The sequence below is a fragment of the Nanorana parkeri genome, unplaced genomic scaffold, assembly GCF_000935625.1.
Source record: "Nanorana parkeri isolate BGI_ZX_2015 unplaced genomic scaffold, ASM93562v1 scaffold156, whole genome shotgun sequence".
NCBI classification, from domain to species: Eukaryota; Metazoa; Chordata; class Amphibia; order Anura; family Dicroglossidae; genus Nanorana; species Nanorana parkeri.
Genome location: NW_017306424.1, coordinates 1,281,599 through 1,302,773, shown reverse-complemented (window position 1 = coordinate 1,302,773; position 21,175 = coordinate 1,281,599). Strand labels below are relative to the sequence as shown.

Here is a 21,175-nt window from a genome sequence, read left to right as displayed (position 1 = left end):
AAAAGTGTTAAGACTCTATTTAGACCACTTAAAATTAAATTTTTTATTAAATACCAAAAGTGGCTTCCTATTTAAAATTTGGTCATACAACACTGCTTTAAATTATTGCATGGAGAAAATGCATTTTCTTAATTAGCCTTCTAGGATTCTGACCATAATGGCTTATTTGGGACATTGTCCCTATTTGCTTATGAACATTTCTGCATGATCGAGAAAATAACATCAGGGACTTTTATATAACATCAACATATCTGTATAAATGGATATATTTTCTATTTTAGTACAATTTCAGATATTATCAAGTCATAGAAGGTACTATATCACTCATTAGGTGAGAGTATAAATTCATTAAACAATAAACAGTGGCATCCTGAATAAAATGAAGTAATCTTGAGGCCGCACGTATCTTTGCACAAACTCCTTACCAATTTAAATCTGAGTCTCTCCAACATGAAAACTTGACTTCTGACAAAAAAGAGGTCTGCGGGCCACTCTGCACCTCCCTAATTGCTTATTGGACTCTTAGCCAACCCTCATCCTTAACAGTAAATTAGAAGTTGCAGAAAGTGAGAGGGAGAGGTCCAGTCCCCCGCTCTCCAAACATATATTGAGATACCACAGATTATTTTGATCTGAATGTTTCAAAAGATTGCAATCTGATTTTTTTCATTCATTTAAGGGTATCTATCAAGGGTCTAACAATCAATTGCTAATCCCAAGCACTGTAATATGACAAAAGGAGTGATGTCACAGATTCCTTACTGTGCAACAGCAGCCCACAGTGGGGATTCTGCTACTGTATCTAGCGCGGGTCTAACAATCAATTGCTAATCCCAAGCACTGACATATGACAGAGTGATGTCACAGATTCCTTACTGTCCAACACCAGCCCACAGTGGGGATTCTGAGCCCTCACGGGCAAGGCCCTCCTTACCATCTTGTCTTGAATTGTATTGTGATTGTAATGTCTTCCTTATAATGTAAAGCGCTGCGCCAACTGTTGGCGCTATATACATTCTGTATTATAATAATAATTCTGGTACTGGCTGTGTGATAGGACTTGGTTGGCAAGGTGATGATCGCTATATCAGAGGTGCCCCTTTACAAAGACACTATTACTTAGCCCTGAATGGGAAAGGTAAGAGTGTCTGTTTAAAGGTAACGGCCACCTTCAAAAAAAAAAGTAAATACACACATATTTATACAACAAAAAATGTGCATTTATTATTTTTGTTATATTGCAGCCAGTAAAGCATTGCAAATGTGGATCATGGGTGCAATGCTCTGGCTCCTGCGGACTCGACCTTTCTCTTCCTGCAGACTTTTCATGGGATGGGACATTACTGCACTTGTATTCCACTGAGCCGCAGTGGCAGATGGGTTTTGACAGATTTAAAAAACAGCAGCAGCCTGTGGAGAGAAGAACCCCATGATACGGGCAAGTGAGCGTGGCGGGATGGGAGTGGGGGGATGCTGATGTGACCATGTTTCATGTTACACCCTGAATATGGGTGTGAAATTAAATATGGCATAAAGGGTAAACTTAGCCCTTAACCATATATAATATGCCTTATTCTGTTGGTGGAAAACACAGTACAACATTCTACCACTCTGTATTTCTGTCTTTTTTACTCAACACTTTTCACATTTTCCTTGGCAACCGAATTGCTACATTTCCAATGTTAAATAAACTGATATCTTTTGATTTTTTTATTGAATGAGAACACATTGAAAATACATTAGAAAAATGACTCGGAGACAAAAGCAAATTATTTATCACACCCACAAAAATTATATTCTGTATTTCAGACAGCAAAGGAGAAAAAAGCAGCATATTTTTTTTCTACAAATACTTATATTACAGATTGTAACAGGCTTTGCCTCTTCTTACGGTCTCTTGCATTTCTTGCTGTATTTTCCAGTTGACAAATGTAGTATTATAGAGGTAGCAATAACTGCAGCTAGCAGGCCATCATTAATGTTTCAATCTAAATGGGTTCTTGTTCTGAGACAACTGACACTAAACAATATCCGTGGCACTAAGATCTATTTATCCTGACCTGCATTTTCCTCGCCGGTCTTGCTGCTGAAACCGTCTCAGTTTGTGTGCCCAAACATCACGCCAAGGCAGTGACAGGCTATTCTTATCCAGTATCAGACGAGCAGGATCTGGAGATTCCTCATCATTACCGATGATCAAATAAGACTTGCCTACTTGAACACGGAGGCAGTCACATGCCAAATCCTGATCTGGAACCCATATAGGTTGATCACCACGCCTGATGGGAACCCTCCGCTGTCTATATACTGTAAGCACGTTAGCTGTAAATTGCCACCATTCTCCAGATTTCTCCATAGACAGTAGCTGGGCCCGGAGAACTGTAAAATATAAAGTAGATAAAAAATAATCTCGTGTTTTAAAATATCATACTGGCAGAATGCTTGCTAAACTGGTATCAGTGGTTTAACATCAAGGGTACCAGAAATAGTGACTGTTACTTATGTCTCCAAACAGGGGGCACAGCTTGGACTCTTTCAAGAGTTATTGTCCTTACCTTTATCTTGTTATTTTGTTAGCTAAAGAGGCTTTCGTACTCACAAGGTTGTTATGCTGAGTATCTGGTTGCTTAGTAGGTACGTTAATAACAAAACTTTTCATGGCTGAAAATGCCAAGATGTTACAGAGAACTTTTATGACACAGAGATTTGAATCAAGTGTGGCACAGTCTACAGACTGTTGTATGTGATCAGTTCCACTGCAACAGCCCTTGGCTGCCATTTAAAACATTTTTAATGCACTAAGTCCTTTAATTTTCTTCTTTTTTGCTATTTATGCATTGTGGTGAACTGATTGTTTGTACTGTGGATTATTATGAACTATGTATTAAAGATCTAACCTTTATTATATTATAAATCTGAAGTCTTTCAACTATCACAGAATTCTGCTTATGAAAATGATATTTTCCTGCACTATTGAAATATATATAAAGCAATTTTTTCTTGCTTTGGCTAGAGTAAGGAAGTCATAAAACCACTGCCAGTGTAGTATTGCTGTCTGGGAAAGCAGTATTTTGATGGGGTTGGTACAGATTGTCTGGATACGGAGCTGGCAGCTTCTACACCCCAGAGGATTCAAAAGTTTTTTTGTTTTGTAGAGCAGATTTCACACTGAAGCACCATACCACAGATTGCTAGCCCATAGGCCATTTTATTCCAATATATAGACAGATTAAAGATCAAAAGAGGGAATGCCAATGCGTTTTGGTAGTCCAAAGATGCTCTTTATCAGGGCTACTATCAGGGTTACTAGTGTGATTTCAGGCCCAGATCTCATCAGCAGCTCGTTTGCATATTGTTTCCCTAATGAAAGGGGTGATGTATTTTGGCTCCCCAAATACATTGACCTTCCCATTTGTGGTCTTCTATCTGACCCTATACTGAAATAAAATTGTATCTGGACTAATAAACTGTCATGTGGCACTTCAGTTTTAAATATAAGGGTTTTTTCTTTCTGTCTGTGTCCCTTCTGGGAAGATCCACACTCTCTCTTTGTCCAGTTCACTGTTGTCTCCTGTGTAAAAAGTGATTGGAAATCCAAAATTGTAGAATAGAAAATCTTCCAGTGGGGATAACTGTCTGAGAGTGGTTTTTGCTCCCACTTTAGAGAGATTCCATCTGACTTCCTGTTTTGTTCTTGGAACAAAAAGCAAAGGGAAATCTCCTTAATGGGACACAAGACATAAAAAAACTGCACAGAGGTTTTAACCATTCCTTATTTTAACTATGGGAATAGTTAAATGCACTGAATTAGAGTAATATAATATGAGGTATAATAATATAATATAATATAATAAAATAATATATTAAAATAAAATATAATATAAGGCAGATTGCCAGTGATAAATAAATGTTTAGCTTTGAGCACCACAAATTTTAAAAAAGGTCCATTAAAATTTAAAACAAATCTGCAAAATTAATAAAACCTTAAAATACCACCCCTGAAACTAAAGCCCACTTTCAATGAAACCTTTCAGCAAAAAAAAAAGTTTGTTATACAGAAGAGCAGCTTAAGGTGACTGCTGACCTCAAATCAACCACAAAATAAAATGAAAGCTAAAAAAAAGGCAATGATACTAATACAAACGGTTTCTTAAAGAGCTAGCAATTAGAATTAAAGTGCATTACTTAACTGACGCATAATCTCTCCATATGCAGTTTGTCTCCTTTCTCTACAACAGCTTCCTATTCACTGACACTATGGGGTTGATTTACTAACCTTATAAACACGCCACGAACAAGTATACACCTCTGTAGTGTGTTCCCTCCCGGGATGATCTATTGGTGGAATCTAGACACCTTTGTAGTGTGCACACACCCAGCAGGTGTGTTGTGCAAAGCCCTGCATGAATTGCAAGGTGATGTTGTGTAAATTAGCTCTACGTTGTGTTGCTTGCGTTGATGAATGTAGGAATGTAAATGCATGAGCTAACCATTTTGTCTAAACTGTGAAGCAGCATTATATATGCATCATGTGCATGATTTTTCCATATACGGCATTAGTGGAAATATGCTTTTAGAGACTTTTTGGTTGATAAATACATTTTGCTGTGTGAAAATCACACGCACCTGGTGCGTGCGTGTGTTTAGGTTAGTAAATCACCCCCTATGACTTGTCTGTGTCCTCTTTATAGTTTCAAAAATGATCTGGTTTAATCTGCATATAAATGTGCAGTGAATCTCCTTCCTACAAATTTTGCTCTGAATCTATGGTAGCAGTGACCCCAAACATCATCCCTAGTTTTAAATATTGCTACTGATGCTTGTATCAGTCATATTAAGGACTAAAATAAGGTCATATAAAAGAGCCTAAAGGAAGGATATAATATTCCTAGTTATTCAAGTATACTTGTGGGAATCAGAGCTTATATAATTAAATACATTTCAACCCTTCAAAAAGTTGAAAATCCTTTTGGTGCCAGTGAAACACTCAAAGGTTTTTCAGCCAAGAAGAAATATGATGCAGCTTTTCGCTCAGTATTCCACAGGGATATCAGTACTCAAGTAGTGGTGGATTCCTATGAGCTAAGGTCCAAGTTGTTTCCTGTTATCCTACACTCATACAGATGAAGAATTTTGGAAACCATTTAATAAAATATGTGTTTAACTTATGCCAATGCAATTTTACATTACAATTGTCTTACAATATCTAGAACAGTCTTCCTTCTGAGACTGCATGCTGGAGGGCTCTGTAGTTTTGCTCTAATGTATACATACACCTTGGGTGGCTGCACACACTTAACCTGTGACCTCTTGCCTTTAATTTGAGCTGTTGCTCTGTTGCTCATCATTTGTTTGAAGACTGTTTCGTTTTATTGGTCTTGACATAAAGACGATCAATCTCAGAGACCTCTTTTCTTTGCCTCCTCTTTCTCTTACCACTGACTAGGACTTAAGGGCCCCTTATCCCTTTCATTACAGGCTGCTTGCCCTGGAACTCACTGTGTTTTAATGCACAACAGGCCACCCCTAAATATGTTTAACCCTTCAGTGGAATGTGTGTGCATTGTACATGTTGTAATATAACTGAAAAGGATTAAAGGTACTGAACACATTTTAGCAAGTGAAGGCTCCTGTGCATAAAGTTCATTTTTGATGTATGCCCATAAATAAATGCTGCGGTCATCTTAAGTCTAGTCTCAAGCCTAGACCATTGTTTTTACTCTGCCTTGCCCTCGCTTCTTTTAAGAAGCAAGTGGAAATCGGCTTATCTTGATAATTCCCTTTGTGTTGTTAAAAACATTCTTCTTACGCAGCAGGGCTTGAACCCGATAGTTCTATCTCATCTTTGGCTTTTAGTGCTCACTTTCCTTCCCAGCCTAACATTGCCATTTTCTCAGAAGCCATGGCTTTAACTAATCCCATGAAATGATGATCCTTCAGTCCTCTTATCACAGCTGTGCCCATGGGATCAAGAAAAGGACCCGCTGGGAGGAAAGTGACCCAAAGCAAGCAGGGAGCAGAATAAAAGCCTAGGAATTCAGTGGTTTAGTCCTACTAATTAATCTATTTGCATCTAAAAGCTCCTTCAAACTGGAGGTCTATCACATCTCATTAACTGACCATGGTAAAAAAAAACACAGCCTGGCTATGCTTTTAAAATAGAACCTTACTTTTGCTTTTTACCAGTTCTTTTCTATTAGCGTAATGAGAAATTCTAAATGCTGGTTGACAGTTAAACCAAGGTTGAAATCCCATTGAAGAAAAAATAAAGGAAAATGCACAAAAAAAAAACCTCTTCATTTCAACACAAACATTATCACTGTGCTGTGCTCAGTGAATGGCACAGCGCAGTGGTAATCATAGACACTGTTCTGATGTAGCAGAGAGCCAAAATTATGGTTCTCTGCTATACATAGCAGAATAGCAAAGCAGAGTTTGGAGAGCTCCTAAAGTAGTAAAACAAATGTGAGAACTAATGTGACTATTAAAGAGGATTAAATATACTGTTGTGCCTGTAGTTGGGGTTTGAACTCTGTTGTGTTCCAAGATAATTTTGAGATAATATTGTGAAACTGGTATAAATGTGTACTAGTGAATAAGTAATGTGGAAGTACTGATTTGTATTAAAATTTGGCCAATGATCACGATGACAGATCCATACCCAAGTCGATGGAAAGGGAGTGTATACTGTAACCTAGAGAAGCAAAATCTAAAGAGACATCAAAGCCTTCCTGTTACAGACACATACCAGGAGGCAGGAAGGGGCACTCTTTGGCAGTCTCAAGAAGAAGCTTTGTCTGACAAGTCTCCTCAAAATGGGAATGCCCCCAACTTCACCTTATTACTTTTCTGTCTTTGGCAAACTTGGAGTAATGAAGAAATATAAAAGATAATGTAATAAAACATTTTTTGTTTTTCTTGTATAGATACGTGTGGTTAGAATGGCTTTTGGCTATAGGTGACAGCACAGAACAGTAGCCCAGCATGAACTGAAATCTAGTGCCTTTTAACACAGTTACCATGCATTTTAAGTTTGATACCTGTTCAGTGGAATTATTTAATCCTTTCTTGTAGCACAGAGGTATTCAGAGCTAGTTCACTTTAAAATTATCTGTGACTGAAAATAATGAGCCTTTTCTTTTGCAAGCAGAGGTTTGTTGCTTGCAAGTCCATTTTGGCCACAACAGAAAATAATTTTGTCTCAGGTTTTTCACTCTATAGGCTGAGTGAAATGAAGATCTCCTCCATTATCTTCTACTAGTGAGCATGTTAGAAACCACTACAGGGATGCAGAATCCACATGCACACTAATGTAAGTGTTATCTTAGGTGGTACTAAACCTGTGAATAATATTGCATGATCATTAGTTCCTACACATAACTCTGAACTGTCCATAATTTGGAGGGACTGTTCCTCTTCTGGAACCAAATCCCCTTGTCCCTCTTTTCTCTGATTATTTATACGATATAACATGCACTCAACCTTTCATCCAACATTGAAACTCATTGCATGTGTTTTTTTTTCTTTTTAAGAAGGCAGTATAAAGGAAAAATAGTGGTAAAAAACACTTGTGGGTTTAGCCAATTAAATTTAGCATATTATCGTAATTCTTCAAGGACCGCTTAACTGGGGACAGAGCAGGTGAGTGTCCTTTTTGCCTAAAAGCAGTACTTTGTGGTAAAAAGTGTCCCTGTTTCCCGGAATATTGGGAAATGCCTACACATGCTAATTATTGAAACCTCTAAAATCATTGGGCCTCCAGGGCTAGAGCTGCATCTTACCAGAAACACTGTAGCAGCTGCAAGCACTATTGCAAGCTTGGAAATGCTGTTGCAAATGTCTAAAACAGATTCCCTGCTGTTCAACTTAAGTGCAGCATTGAACATATTTCCCTCTTGTGGAAAGTGGGAAATCCTCTAAAGCACCAGTAAACACAGATTATATGATACGATCGCTGGGGTTGATTTACTAACCTTATAAACACGCCACGAACAAGTATACACCTCTGTAGTGTGTTCCCTCCCGGCATGATCTATTGGTGGAATCTAGACACCTTTGTAGTGTGCACACACCCAGCAGGTGTGTTGTGCAAAGCCCTGCATGAATTGCAAGGTGATGTTGTGTAAATTAGCTCTACGTTGTGTTGCTTGCGTTGATGAATGTAGGAATGTAAATGCATGAGCTAACCATTTTGTCTAAACTGTGAAGCAGCATTATATATGCATCATGTGCATGATTTTTCCATATACGGCATTAGTGGAAATATGCTTTTAGAGACTTTTTGGTTGATAAATACATTTTGCTGTGTGAAAATCACACGCACCTGGTGCGTGCGTGTGTTTAGGTTAGTAAATCACCCCCTATGACTTGTCTGTGTCCTCTTTATAGTTTCAAAAATGATCTGGTTTAATCTGCATATAAATGTGCAGTGAATCTCCTTCCTACAAATTTTGCTCTGAATCTATGGTAGCAGTGACCCCAAACATCATCCCTAGTTTTAAATATTGCTACTGATGCTTGTATCAGTCATATTAAGGACTAAAATAAGGTCATATAAAAGAGCCTAAAGGAAGGATATAATATTCCTAGTTATTCAAGTATACTTGTGGGAATCAGAGCTTATATAATTAAATACATTTCAACCCTTCAAAAAGTTGAAAATCCTTTTGGTGCCAGTGAAACACTCAAAGGTTTTTCAGCCAAGAAGAAATATGATGCAGCTTTTCGCTCAGTATTCCACAGGGATATCAGTACTCAAGTAGTGGTGGATTCCTATGAGCTAAGGTCCAAGTTGTTTCCTGTTATCCTACACTCATACAGATGAAGAATTTTGGAAACCATTTAATAAAATATGTGTTTAACTTATGCCAATGCAATTTTACATTACAATTGTCTTACAATATCTAGAACAGTCTTCCTTCTGAGACTGCATGCTGGAGGGCTCTGTAGTTTTGCTCTAATGTATACATACACCTTGGGTGGCTGCACACACTTAACCTGTGACCTCTTGCCTTTAATTTGAGCTGTTGCTCTGTTGCTCATCATTTGTTTGAAGACTGTTTCGTTTTATTGGTCTTGACATAAAGACGATCAATCTCAGAGACCTCTTTTCTTTGCCTCCTCTTTCTCTTACCACTGACTAGGACTTAAGGGCCCCTTATCCCTTTCATTACAGGCTGCTTGCCCTGGAACTCACTGTGTTTTAATGCACAACAGGCCACCCCTAAATATGTTTAACCCTTCAGTGGAATGTGTGTGCATTGTACATGTTGTAATATAACTGAAAAGGATTAAAGGTACTGAACACATTTTAGCAAGTGAAGGCTCCTGTGCATAAAGTTCATTTTTGATGTATGCCCATAAATAAATGCTGCGGTCATCTTAAGTCTAGTCTCAAGCCTAGACCATTGTTTTTACTCTGCCTTGCCCTCGCTTCTTTTAAGAAGCAAGTGGAAATCGGCTTATCTTGATAATTCCCTTTGTGTTGTTAAAAACATTCTTCTTACGCAGCAGGGCTTGAACCCGATAGTTCTATCTCATCTTTGGCTTTTAGTGCTCACTTTCCTTCCCAGCCTAACATTGCCATTTTCTCAGAAGCCATGGCTTTAACTAATCCCATGAAATGATGATCCTTCAGTCCTCTTATCACAGCTGTGCCCATGGGATCAAGAAAAGGACCCGCTGGGAGGAAAGTGACCCAAAGCAAGCAGGGAGCAGAATAAAAGCCTAGGAATTCAGTGGTTTAGTCCTACTAATTAATCTATTTGCATCTAAAAGCTCCTTCAAACTGGAGGTCTATCACATCTCATTAACTGACCATGGTAAAAAAAAACACAGCCTGGCTATGCTTTTAAAATAGAACCTTACTTTTGCTTTTTACCAGTTCTTTTCTATTAGCGTAATGAGAAATTCTAAATGCTGGTTGACAGTTAAACCAAGGTTGAAATCCCATTGAAGAAAAAATAAAGGAAAATGCACAAAAAAAAAACCTCTTCATTTCAACACAAACATTATCACTGTGCTGTGCTCAGTGAATGGCACAGCGCAGTGGTAATCATAGACACTGTTCTGATGTAGCAGAGAGCCAAAATTATGGTTCTCTGCTATACATAGCAGAATAGCAAAGCAGAGTTTGGAGAGCTCCTAAAGTAGTAAAACAAATGTGAGAACTAATGTGACTATTAAAGAGGATTAAATATACTGTTGTGCCTGTAGTTGGGGTTTGAACTCTGTTGTGTTCCAAGATAATTTTGAGATAATATTGTGAAACTGGTATAAATGTGTACTAGTGAATAAGTAATGTGGAAGTACTGATTTGTATTAAAATTTGGCCAATGATCACGATGACAGATCCATACCCAAGTCGATGGAAAGGGAGTGTATACTGTAACCTAGAGAAGCAAAATCTAAAGAGACATCAAAGCCTTCCTGTTACAGACACATACCAGGAGGCAGGAAGGGGCACTCTTTGGCAGTCTCAAGAAGAAGCTTTGTCTGACAAGTCTCCTCAAAATGGGAATGCCCCCAACTTCACCTTATTACTTTTCTGTCTTTGGCAAACTTGGAGTAATGAAGAAATATAAAAGATAATGTAATAAAACATTTTTTGTTTTTCTTGTATAGATACGTGTGGTTAGAATGGCTTTTGGCTATAGGTGACAGCACAGAACAGTAGCCCAGCATGAACTGAAATCTAGTGCCTTTTAACACAGTTACCATGCATTTTAAGTTTGATACCTGTTCAGTGGAATTATTTAATCCTTTCTTGTAGCACAGAGGTATTCAGAGCTAGTTCACTTTAAAATTATCTGTGACTGAAAATAATGAGCCTTTTCTTTTGCAAGCAGAGGTTTGTTGCTTGCAAGTCCATTTTGGCCACAACAGAAAATAATTTTGTCTCAGGTTTTTCACTCTATAGGCTGAGTGAAATGAAGATCTCCTCCATTATCTTCTACTAGTGAGCATGTTAGAAACCACTACAGGGATGCAGAATCCACATGCACACTAATGTAAGTGTTATCTTAGGTGGTACTAAACCTGTGAATAATATTGCATGATCATTAGTTCCTACACATAACTCTGAACTGTCCATAATTTGGAGGGACTGTTCCTCTTCTGGAACCAAATCCCCTTGTCCCTCTTTTCTCTGATTATTTATACGATATAACATGCACTCAACCTTTCATCCAACATTGAAACTCATTGCATGTGTTTTTTTTTCTTTTTAAGAAGGCAGTATAAAGGAAAAATAGTGGTAAAAAACACTTGTGGGTTTAGCCAATTAAATTTAGCATATTATCGTAATTCTTCAAGGACCGCTTAACTGGGGACAGAGCAGGTGAGTGTCCTTTTTGCCTAAAAGCAGTACTTTGTGGTAAAAAGTGTCCCTGTTTCCCGGAATATTGGGAAATGCCTACACATGCTAATTATTGAAACCTCTAAAATCATTGGGCCTCCAGGGCTAGAGCTGCATCTTACCAGAAACACTGTAGCAGCTGCAAGCACTATTGCAAGCTTGGAAATGCTGTTGCAAATGTCTAAAACAGATTCCCTGCTGTTCAACTTAAGTGCAGCATTGAACATATTTCCCTCTTGTGGAAAGTGGGAAATCCTCTAAAGCACCAGTAAACACAGATTATATGATACGATCGCAATCATTTTACATACCGTAATCCTTTTTGCAATACTTGCGTAGATTCATGTGCACACGGCTGTGGGATGGCTTACAGTAGGACTGGCATTCAGAGACTAAAAAAAAATAGATATTAGCAAATCTAAATCCCACTGCACAGTAAAACGTTTAAACTGCAATAATACTACAGTATAGATACAATTTTTATATACCTGATCCTGTTTTCCATTCCACAGGATATGCTGCTGTTGTAGTCATTTCCTCTTGAATCCCTAATTTAGGAATATAAATATGTTAATGTTAAATTATTGCAATAAAATGTATTGGTTAAAAAATGTATCATAATGTGTGTACATGATCTGTTTTCTATGAAACCAAATTTTTGTGTACCTTTCAAGCACACAGTCAGTGAACCCTTAAGTTTTTCCTCAACCACTAGAAGCACAGCAGAGTCATGTTGAATAAGCAGACAAAGTATAGGGCTATGTACAATTGTTTGGTACTAACACTGTAGATTGTTGATCCAGGGAGTAACTGATTACCTCAAATTAGACCACTTTTTATGAGGGCTTTTTGCCTAAGTGTGGTGTTAAGTAGGGCTTTTTGCCTATGTGAATTGGCCCGGGTTTGATTCGCCATTCATCGTATATTCAGGAAAAAGCAAACTTGAATCCAAACCCCATTGAAGTCAATAGGAGGTGAATCTTGAAAATCAGTTTTCTGGGTGAATAGGCAAGTCTTTCTCAAAGAAAGGGCATAACGTGCTGGGCATTGCTATGGGGGACATGAACCAATGCATCACCTTCCTGCCTATGCTGTCAGAGGTTTTTGAAAACTAGTTTTCTATTTTGACTGACAGACCATAAATTCATGAAAAACTGTTTTGTTTGTTTTTTTGGCTCCAATACATTACATTTGCATAAAAGACAACCTTAAAAACTACCCTCATTCTAATAAACACAAGGCTTACTGTATTACACAGATTAAGTTTACTTACGGACACAAGGCATATGGGGGGATCGGCTTTGCTGGTATCCTTGAGCACAGCGATTGCATGTTAGGCCAGTCACTCCAGTCTTGCAAGGACATTGACCAGTTGTTTGATTGCACATGGCATTGACAGCACCTATTGGGTGACACTGGCAAGCTAAAATAAAAAAATTAAAAAGTTATTTATCTGTAGTTTTGTATCCTTTTGAAAGCAATTTTAACACACACACAGTTATCTAAAACAGTCTGCATTTTTAGACAGTATGTTTGGAAACTCTACATTTTTGCATAATTTGTAAATATAAAATAGAATAAATAGACCTAGATTTTATTGTTTTAGGAAGCGTCAAACTTTACCAATTAGATCCTGGTATATGATATTAAAGTGTAACTGTTCTTTTAGTGTAGTTACACTTATTCTTGCGTCTTATACTCACTTGTCCGCTGTCAAACAAAATCTTAGATGTGTAGCCTAGTCAGTGCTCCAAAGTTGCTTGTCAAAATCTTCTCTACCTGGTAATCTCCATTTAGTTCTATGGAGATTTTTGACTCCATATTCCAAGTATGAACTCTTCAAAGGACTGAATGGAGAAAACAGCATGCATAAGCAGGCCAGGTGGAGAAAATTCTAACAAGAGATCTAATTGCATAAGGGACAGGAGAGTATAAGATAGGGACAGGTGCTAGAGTCTGGAGGTCTCAAAAATAACTGTAACTTCACTAAAACCGGAAGTATCATTTTTTGCTAGAACTATTCAAATCTTTACAGACTGACCTGAGAAAACTGACTTTGGACATCAAGAGTAGGGCAGATGCACAAACACAATCTGACTGCCAAAACATCTTGACTCTGAAAGGTCTTTTCTTAAACAAGCATTCTTTGATCACTGAAGTGTGTTTGCTTATAGCTATGCAGAACATACAGGGAAAAGCAAGATGGCATCCGCTTGTACCATCTTATCCAAAATGGCAGAGGCCATCTGCTTCATGATTGGTCTGCTAGGGATGATCTGCTGGTTCTCGTAAACGTAATGTCCTAATTGGACAACGATGCTCAATCTATGGGTATCCATAGAAATCATGGGTATCCATAGAAATCCTGTGATTGCCTTGGTTATAATTATACTATGGACACTAGATGTGATTAGCATACTTTATTGTGGACAGATAATAAAGCGCATATAGGCTGCATGCCACTAATTAATATGCAATTTTAATTTGTGTAGCTTTGGAAATCACGGTCTGAGTTTTACTGTAGATGCATGTAGAAGATTTAGGAATGCATTATACAGTACATATTTCACAAAAAGGATTGTTGTTTTTTTCCATATAATGCATGGAATATGATAGATGGCCTCTTTTTAATACAAACAGTGCATTTAAGAGTACTTTATTTTAAAATAAATGTACATTATTCAATCCTTGTCTTGGCAGTAGAGCTTTTTATAGAAATAAGGCTTTGTTTGTAACACTTGCGAAAGAGCCTTCATGTTAGGGATCACAGTAACATTCTTATTTATCAGAAAAAAAATTGTTTGCACAATACACATGGGACAGTGTCGGATGATATAAAAATGATGTTTCAATGTTCAAGAAACTCTCATGCATATTTTGCATGACTGTTAAATTATGTATATATGGAAAAACAGACATGCAAAAATGTAGTTCTTTAACAAACTATAGATAAAAATTTCAGCTTCACAATTCAGTTTTTTGGGTAATTTCAGACCTTTTTTTCTAAAGATCTGTATGACTCAAAATCGCCTTTTACTTCTCTGGGTATTTTAAACCTGAAAAATCTTACCTGAAAAATCTTATCACTACAAATGCTTTGACATGAACCTAAACACAATTAGAACAGTGAAAGTTGACACCTGTACTTACGCTTACAGGCTTTTCGGCTAGATATAGCTTTGCTCAAGTCGCGTTTGTAACCCTGATTACAGTAGTGACAATGACGCCCGGCAGTGTTATGTTTACAGTTTAAGCATATGCCTCCACTCTTCCTACCAGACAGCTTGTAGAGTTCCATATTAAAGCGACAGCGATGAGAATGTTGATTGCACTCGCAAGCTAAAAGGGAGAATCAGAGTTAAGCTTTATTCTTTAGTATCACTAACAATATATTGTTTGAACAAACATGATTATTAAATAAGACTTCTGGATATAACAATAATAGGAGAAACAGCTTTAGGGCATATTCACACTGAGTAACTGCATGCTATACCACAATGCACATCACAGGCATTGGTGCGATGTGGTGACACCCCATTGCACTTTGCCAATGGAAGAGCATTGTTGTACCATTTTGTGGAAGCACATACTATTGCACATTAGTGGATTGTCATGTGCTGTGCTGCAATTCACATCTGTTAGAAGTATGCAAGTTTTGTAATGCGCGTTACTACAATACAACAATACATAGTGAAAATGGGTCCCTAAAAAAGTTACAGTACTTTGAGCTTGTTTTTATTCTGATATTGTGCCATGCTGGTGACAGACACTCATATGTTATTGCATATTTTTATCAGGGTTATTCACAAAAGGGCGAAGGGTTTGGAGAAGGGAGGAGAAGTGAATAATCTAGGACAACATAGCTGATTTGGAAAAATTCTCCAATTCAGCTCACTTTCCAGTTCAGCCAAGTTATCCTAGATTGTTCATTTCTCCTGCCTTCTCCAAACTATTCACCTTTTGGGAATAACCCTGTATGTGTGTAAATAATAATAATTATTATACAGGATGTATATAGCGCCCAACAGTTTGCGCAGCGCTTTACAATATAAGGGAGACATTACAATCACAATACAATTCAAGAGAAGATGGTAAGGAGGGCCCTGCCCGTGAGGGCTTACAATCTAAAAGATGCTGGTTTTATTTAAAAATTGATCACTTTTATATAAAATCATCTGTGTTTGATGGATATGATGCATAGTGTAAGACCTTAAAAGCCCCATATGTTTACTATTTTATTTGTTTACACTGGTATCTGGATAGCTGACTACATACTGTTCATGTGAAATTTGCATATTTCGGCTCCGTTCACACATTAGCAGCTTATACGCGCGGAAACGCACTAAAATAAAAACAAATACATTCTAATCTATCTTGTTTAAACTTGGGTTGTACACTATATGATAATGTACTGTTTCTCAGTCTTGTCCCTCTAGTCTGGCCCTTATCTCCAGTTTGCCATCTTTTCAAAGCAATAGAAGCTGCCCATAAAGTCCTATGTATAATCCTGCTCCAAAGGAACATATTAAAAGAGTTACTAGTTTACAAATTCAACAAGTGACAATAGTGATGAGCCGAACACACCCGTGTAAGGTTCGTATTCGAACATTCGAACGGCCAAAATGTTTGAATACGAACTCAAACTCAATGAGAGTCGAACGTTAGAAAATGAATGTCCCCTTTAAGAGGGCTTATATGCAAGTTATTGGCCAGACATGGTGTATGTGGGTCCGCGGTGTTACACCCCTTTCCCATCCAGGCCATTTTTCAGTATTCAGCGCTGCAGTACTTTGACTGACATTTATTCCGTCATGCAACGCTGTACTGAAATTAATTTTATACCATTTTTTAGGGACAGATGGAGGTTTCTTTTGGTGGTATTTCATCACCACTGCAGTTTTAATTTTTTACTGCATTAAGGAAAAATGATCGAAATTAAAAAAAAACAGTTTCCCCTATTTTAAATGATAAAACATTTATTATTACCCAATTTTTTGGTAAAATATAAAAGACAGGGTCACGTTGGGTAAAAATACACTAAACATGTCTAACCTTAAAATTGCGTGCGTGCGCAAAACCTCAAAAAACTATAATACCCAAAATTGGTCAGAGGCTACGCTTTAAAAGCTTTTACCGCTCATCAGTTTAGTGTTATCAGTGATTGATGGCCCTAAAATTATTGCTCTCATAGCGACGTTCTCGGCGATATGTAACGTGTGTAGCGCAATTGTCGTTTTCACGCGCTGGTGCACCAGACACATATTTACGTTTATATGTGCGTAAACGTGGGGGTGGAGAACTTAAGAATTTTTGGGGGGTTTTTTTAAACTTTTTTTATATGTGACTTATTTTTTTGAAACTTTTTTTATTTATATTTATTTTTTTACACTTATTGTTATTGCTATTTCATAGGGGGATAACAATCCCCCTATATAATAGCAAAGGCACACTGACAGGTTTATGGAGACATTAGGGATCTGCAGGACCCCTAATGTCCCCTGGGGACCCTAAAAGAAGCTGATGAAGCAGAGATCTGATTCATCAGCTTCTTCTCTCTGGCTATAGCAGTCGCTCCCGAGCCGCAGATTGGGCAGCATATCCCGGGATTGAAGGTGAGGGGTCAGGAGGGGGTGCGATGGCAGCACTCGAGGGAGGGGGGGCACATAGCCAGCACATATACACGATCGGCAGGCTATAGAGCCGCCGATCAGATATATGTGAAACAGCCGGTAACGGCTCTTTACATTGGGTGGTTTTTTTCTGCTGGTACGCGCGCTAGGAGACGGCAACCCACCAATGCGACATTTTTTTGCAACGGGCGGACGGCAACTGGTTAAAGGAGTTTCTGTAGGATGTATAAAACCTGCTGCAGCAAAACTGACATTTCTATAAAAAAATCAAATAATTTTCTTTAAGTGTGCAGTTCCCCTCCCCAAATAATACCAGACCCTTTAGGTCTGGTAGAAATGTTAGGAGGGACCAATTTGTTTAAAAAAACTGTGTAGGGTTCCTCCTAAAAGTCATACCAGGCCCTTAAGATCTGGTAGGAATATTAAGGAGGGACCCCATGTGCAAAAAAAGAAGTGTTTGGGGTTCCCCCTAAAAGTCATACCAGGCCCTTAAGGTCTGGTAGGAATTTTAAGGAGGAAACCCACCTCCAAAAATGGGGGGATAAAACATGGGGTCCCCCCTAAAATTCCATACCAGACCCTTGATCCGAGCATAGGCCTGGCAGGGCCGGAAAGGGGAGGGACGAGCGAGCGCCCCCCCCCCCTACCAGGCCACATGCCCTCAGCACTGGGAGGGTGTCCCCGTGCCGACGGGGACAAGGGTCTTGTCCCCACAACCCTGACCCGGTGTTTGTGGGGGTCTGCGGGCAAGGGGGCTTATTTGCATCGGGGTACCCCCTTTAATTAAGGGGGCACCCAGATGCCACCCCCCTCCCTTGTGAATGAGTAAGGGGTACTGGTACCCCTACCCATTCACTAAAGGGTTTAATAAAATAGTTATTAAAAAGTCCAGACTTTTGATAAAATCCTTTGTTTGGAAAAAAAAAGAAAAGACATGTTTTTGACAAGTCTTTTATTTAAAAAAACAATGGATCCACCGACGTAATCCAGGGTCAATCACGGCATCCAGCATTGTCCATGACGATGACAAAATTGTGTTGACAGCTAGCTCCGCCCAATTGTGTAGTTTAACGACATCTGATAGGCAGGCCATGATTGGGCAGAGTCATCATGACTTTGCCCAATCATGGCTCTAATTCAATACTGAGCCCTGATTGGCAAAGTCTTGCACCTTACCTGTGGTCAGGTGCAAGAATTTAACAAATCAGAGCTTCAGAGGGCATTTTGCCCTATGGAATGTCCTTCGGTCGAACAAACCGCGAACATCCCATATAGTTCGGCGTATGGCGAACGCTCGAACTGCCGATGTTCGAATCGAACACTCGACTCATCCCTAGTGACCAACACCCTCACTATGTATCAGTGCTGTTTCCTTCAGTATATTATCTGATTGATGGCACAGAACGTTAAAAAAAATCACTTGAGCTTATGGAAGTTGAAGTATATTATTTTCATGGTGAGTTTTGGTATTCTGAGAAAAGTGCACACACACATTAAAAGAAAAAAATTATCTTCATGTATCTAACAGATAGAAACACGAAAACACTATCATAAGTGAATTTATTCTCAAAGAAGGTCTATAGTTCTTTTTTTCTTTTGAACTTATGTGTGTTCATACTGGATGTAAGCATTGCCTACTGGAGCTAAAATTGTTGACGAGGAATGATGGATCTAGGTTCCTTAATTGACTTGTTTGATGAATAATGCATTGTAAAAATTCATTATAAACCAAACAATGAAAATTCATTGTACCCTCTGTGTTCTTTATTCTTTCATGCTCTGTGACAGGAACACTAAAAGATTAAGGAAATGTAGTTGAAATCAATTATTCTTACCAGTCTCAGCAAAGCTCCCCTGCTGTAGGATTTGTGCATTATACTATAGGTGGAAGAAGGGCATGTTTCATTGCAGTGGAAAATCAATAGCTAAGTCATGGAATGTATCTTATTTTTTCCCTGACCTCCAGCTCTTGCGGTACATTAAATTAGTAGCTATAAGTTAAGAAGCAACATGTAAATCTTCCTTGGTTTCAGAAGCCTGAAGAGTAAGTGCAGGCACAAGAGGTGAAAGCTAGAGTTTGTTCATCTATTGAGTTTTTACATGACAAGTATAATGGGTATTCTGCAGAGTTCTCAGCTGTTAATTGTCTGCCTGGACTATTGCCATGCAGTTTAGTATTGTAAAATTATTTATAAGTGCTCAGCATGACCCTGAATCTCCTTTAATGTAATTTAGTTCTTTCATTTTTATGTACCAGTTCCAATGAATGTTGTGAGAATTATCGATCGAGTACACTTCTGATAAATAAACGAACACGGCTCTCTTAACCCATGATAGCTTTATGTCTGTAGAAGACTAATATGAAGGAACATGAATTGTAAAATAGATCAAAAGGGATTATCCATGTAGGAAAGTATTTCAAGGCAGATGTAAATGTCAGGATGGATTTAATAGTAGACATGTTTCTTTGGATATTTTAAAAAGGAACTTCAGTGTCGTGGAAATTAACAATATTTTAAAAATGAGGAGCTGTTAATACGAGTAAATACATTTGACCAAATATACATAATGGAGAGTAGGGATGAGGTTCGGCGTAACTGCCACCATGGGTTCTCAGTTTTTCTCTGAAATGTTACCCATCCCCCTTTCAGTAAAAGGGTGGGCTCACAGCAGCCATATTTTCAATGTATGTTAAAGTTGTAAAGTAGAACTGTACAGAGAGAAAATGTTTTTTTTTTATTTCTATTTGTGTGTTTTTTTCATTTTGGCACTGTAACTCCTAGCAGTTCCCGGCTTCCCAGGCTTTTGTTTGACAATTGATTGCCTATTATTCCCTATTATGGCCAGAAATGAATGGGGGACTTCAATGGGGTTAGCTGCAAAGTTTACAATCTTCGATTCAAATTTGCAAAATTGTGAATCGAATCCAGGTTTCCATACTGAATTATTTCAACTAGGAGTTATTAATGTTTTACCACTAAGCCTTTTTATGCCCAATGCTATTTTATGTCAGGAAAGCTCTGACCAGTGAGTGGGTGAATCTTAAATGCTCAAAACCTTAAAGTGGTCATCATGAAAACATGTTTAGACCTACAATGCTTGTTGAAGTAAAAGCTGCATACTTACCTCTTTGGTGGTCAGCAAGTAATACTAATAATAGTGCCGCTCATTGGTGTCACTTGCAGGTCAACAGCAAGTCACAGAATGCCTGGAATTGCATCCACTGCCTGCCCTGCACATTACTGTTATGTGGGGATACCTACAAAGCCATGGGTCCAGTTGTCTGCAGGTCTGCAGAAACACACTCATGTTGATAATGTGCCACTTCCCTGCACAAACCCAAGATGCAGAGTAATGCAGAGGTAATGAAAGCTCACAAGGTTCCTCCTTTGCTCTGTTGTGTCACATGACACACCCGTGGAAAGCCTGGTAGAACTTTTTCTCAGTCTGTTCCAGGTGTTGCACTGCATCTAAGGTCTAGCAGGTATTTGAACAGAGGGAGAGGAAGATATTTTTGCTGGAGGTTAGGGAAATACTTGCTGGGTATGTGGGGAGATATTTGCTGGTTGAGAAGGTGATTTTTTTTCTGAACGAGAAGAAATGTTTTTTTTTGCTGGGGGATAGGCAGATCGTTGGTGGGGATAGGGTAGGAGAGGAATTTTGCTTGGGGAGAAGGAGTGGGGAGGAATTTTTGCAATTGCCCATTTGTTGTTTAATATGGTCATGTTTGCCCATTTGTTGCCCACATATTTCAATGTTTGCCCATTTATGGCCTGCATATTCTAATTATCCCCCATTTGCTACCCACATGTTTTAACAATTGACTGTTTGTTACATCGTTACATAGTATTTGAGGTTGAATAAAGACATTAGTCCATCAAGTCCAACCTATTAGGATCTCATTCTAGGAGTACCTGTACCCCTGTATATTACGGTCCCTTAAGAAATCGTCCAAAAGTTTCTTGAACAATTCCACATTATTTGCTGAAATCACCGCCTGTGGCAGTGAGTTCCAGACCCTAACTGATCTTACTGTGAAGAACCCCCTTCGCCCCTTGTGCTGGAATTTTTTTTACACCAATTTTAGGTGGTGGCCTCTAGTTTTTGTAATGGAGTTAATTTTAAACAGTTTATCGCTAATGTTGCTACCACCATTGAACATTTTGTACATGGAGATCATATCCCCCCT

The 21,175-nt window shown here is 38.4% G+C and overlaps 1 protein-coding gene across 2 annotated transcripts in view; it reads right to left on the bottom strand.

The window, feature by feature from the left end:
• Positions 1–1,773: 1,773 nt before the first annotated feature.
• Positions 1,774–21,175, bottom strand: part of LOC108785343 (netrin-1-like) — a 91,793-nt gene continuing 72,391 nt past the window's right edge. For both annotated transcript variants that reach the window (XM_018554395.1, XM_018554396.1), the window contains 5 exons: positions 14,507–14,695; positions 12,630–12,779; positions 11,845–11,904; positions 11,668–11,748; positions 1,774–2,379 (listed from right to left, as the gene is read on the bottom strand). In XM_018554395.1, coding sequence (XP_018409897.1) covers positions 2,051–2,379; positions 11,668–11,748; positions 11,845–11,904; positions 12,630–12,779; positions 14,507–14,695 — 809 coding nt within the window. In that variant the 3' untranslated portion in view covers positions 1,774–2,050. The remainder of the gene's footprint in view (positions 2,380–11,667; positions 11,749–11,844; positions 11,905–12,629; positions 12,780–14,506; positions 14,696–21,175) is intronic.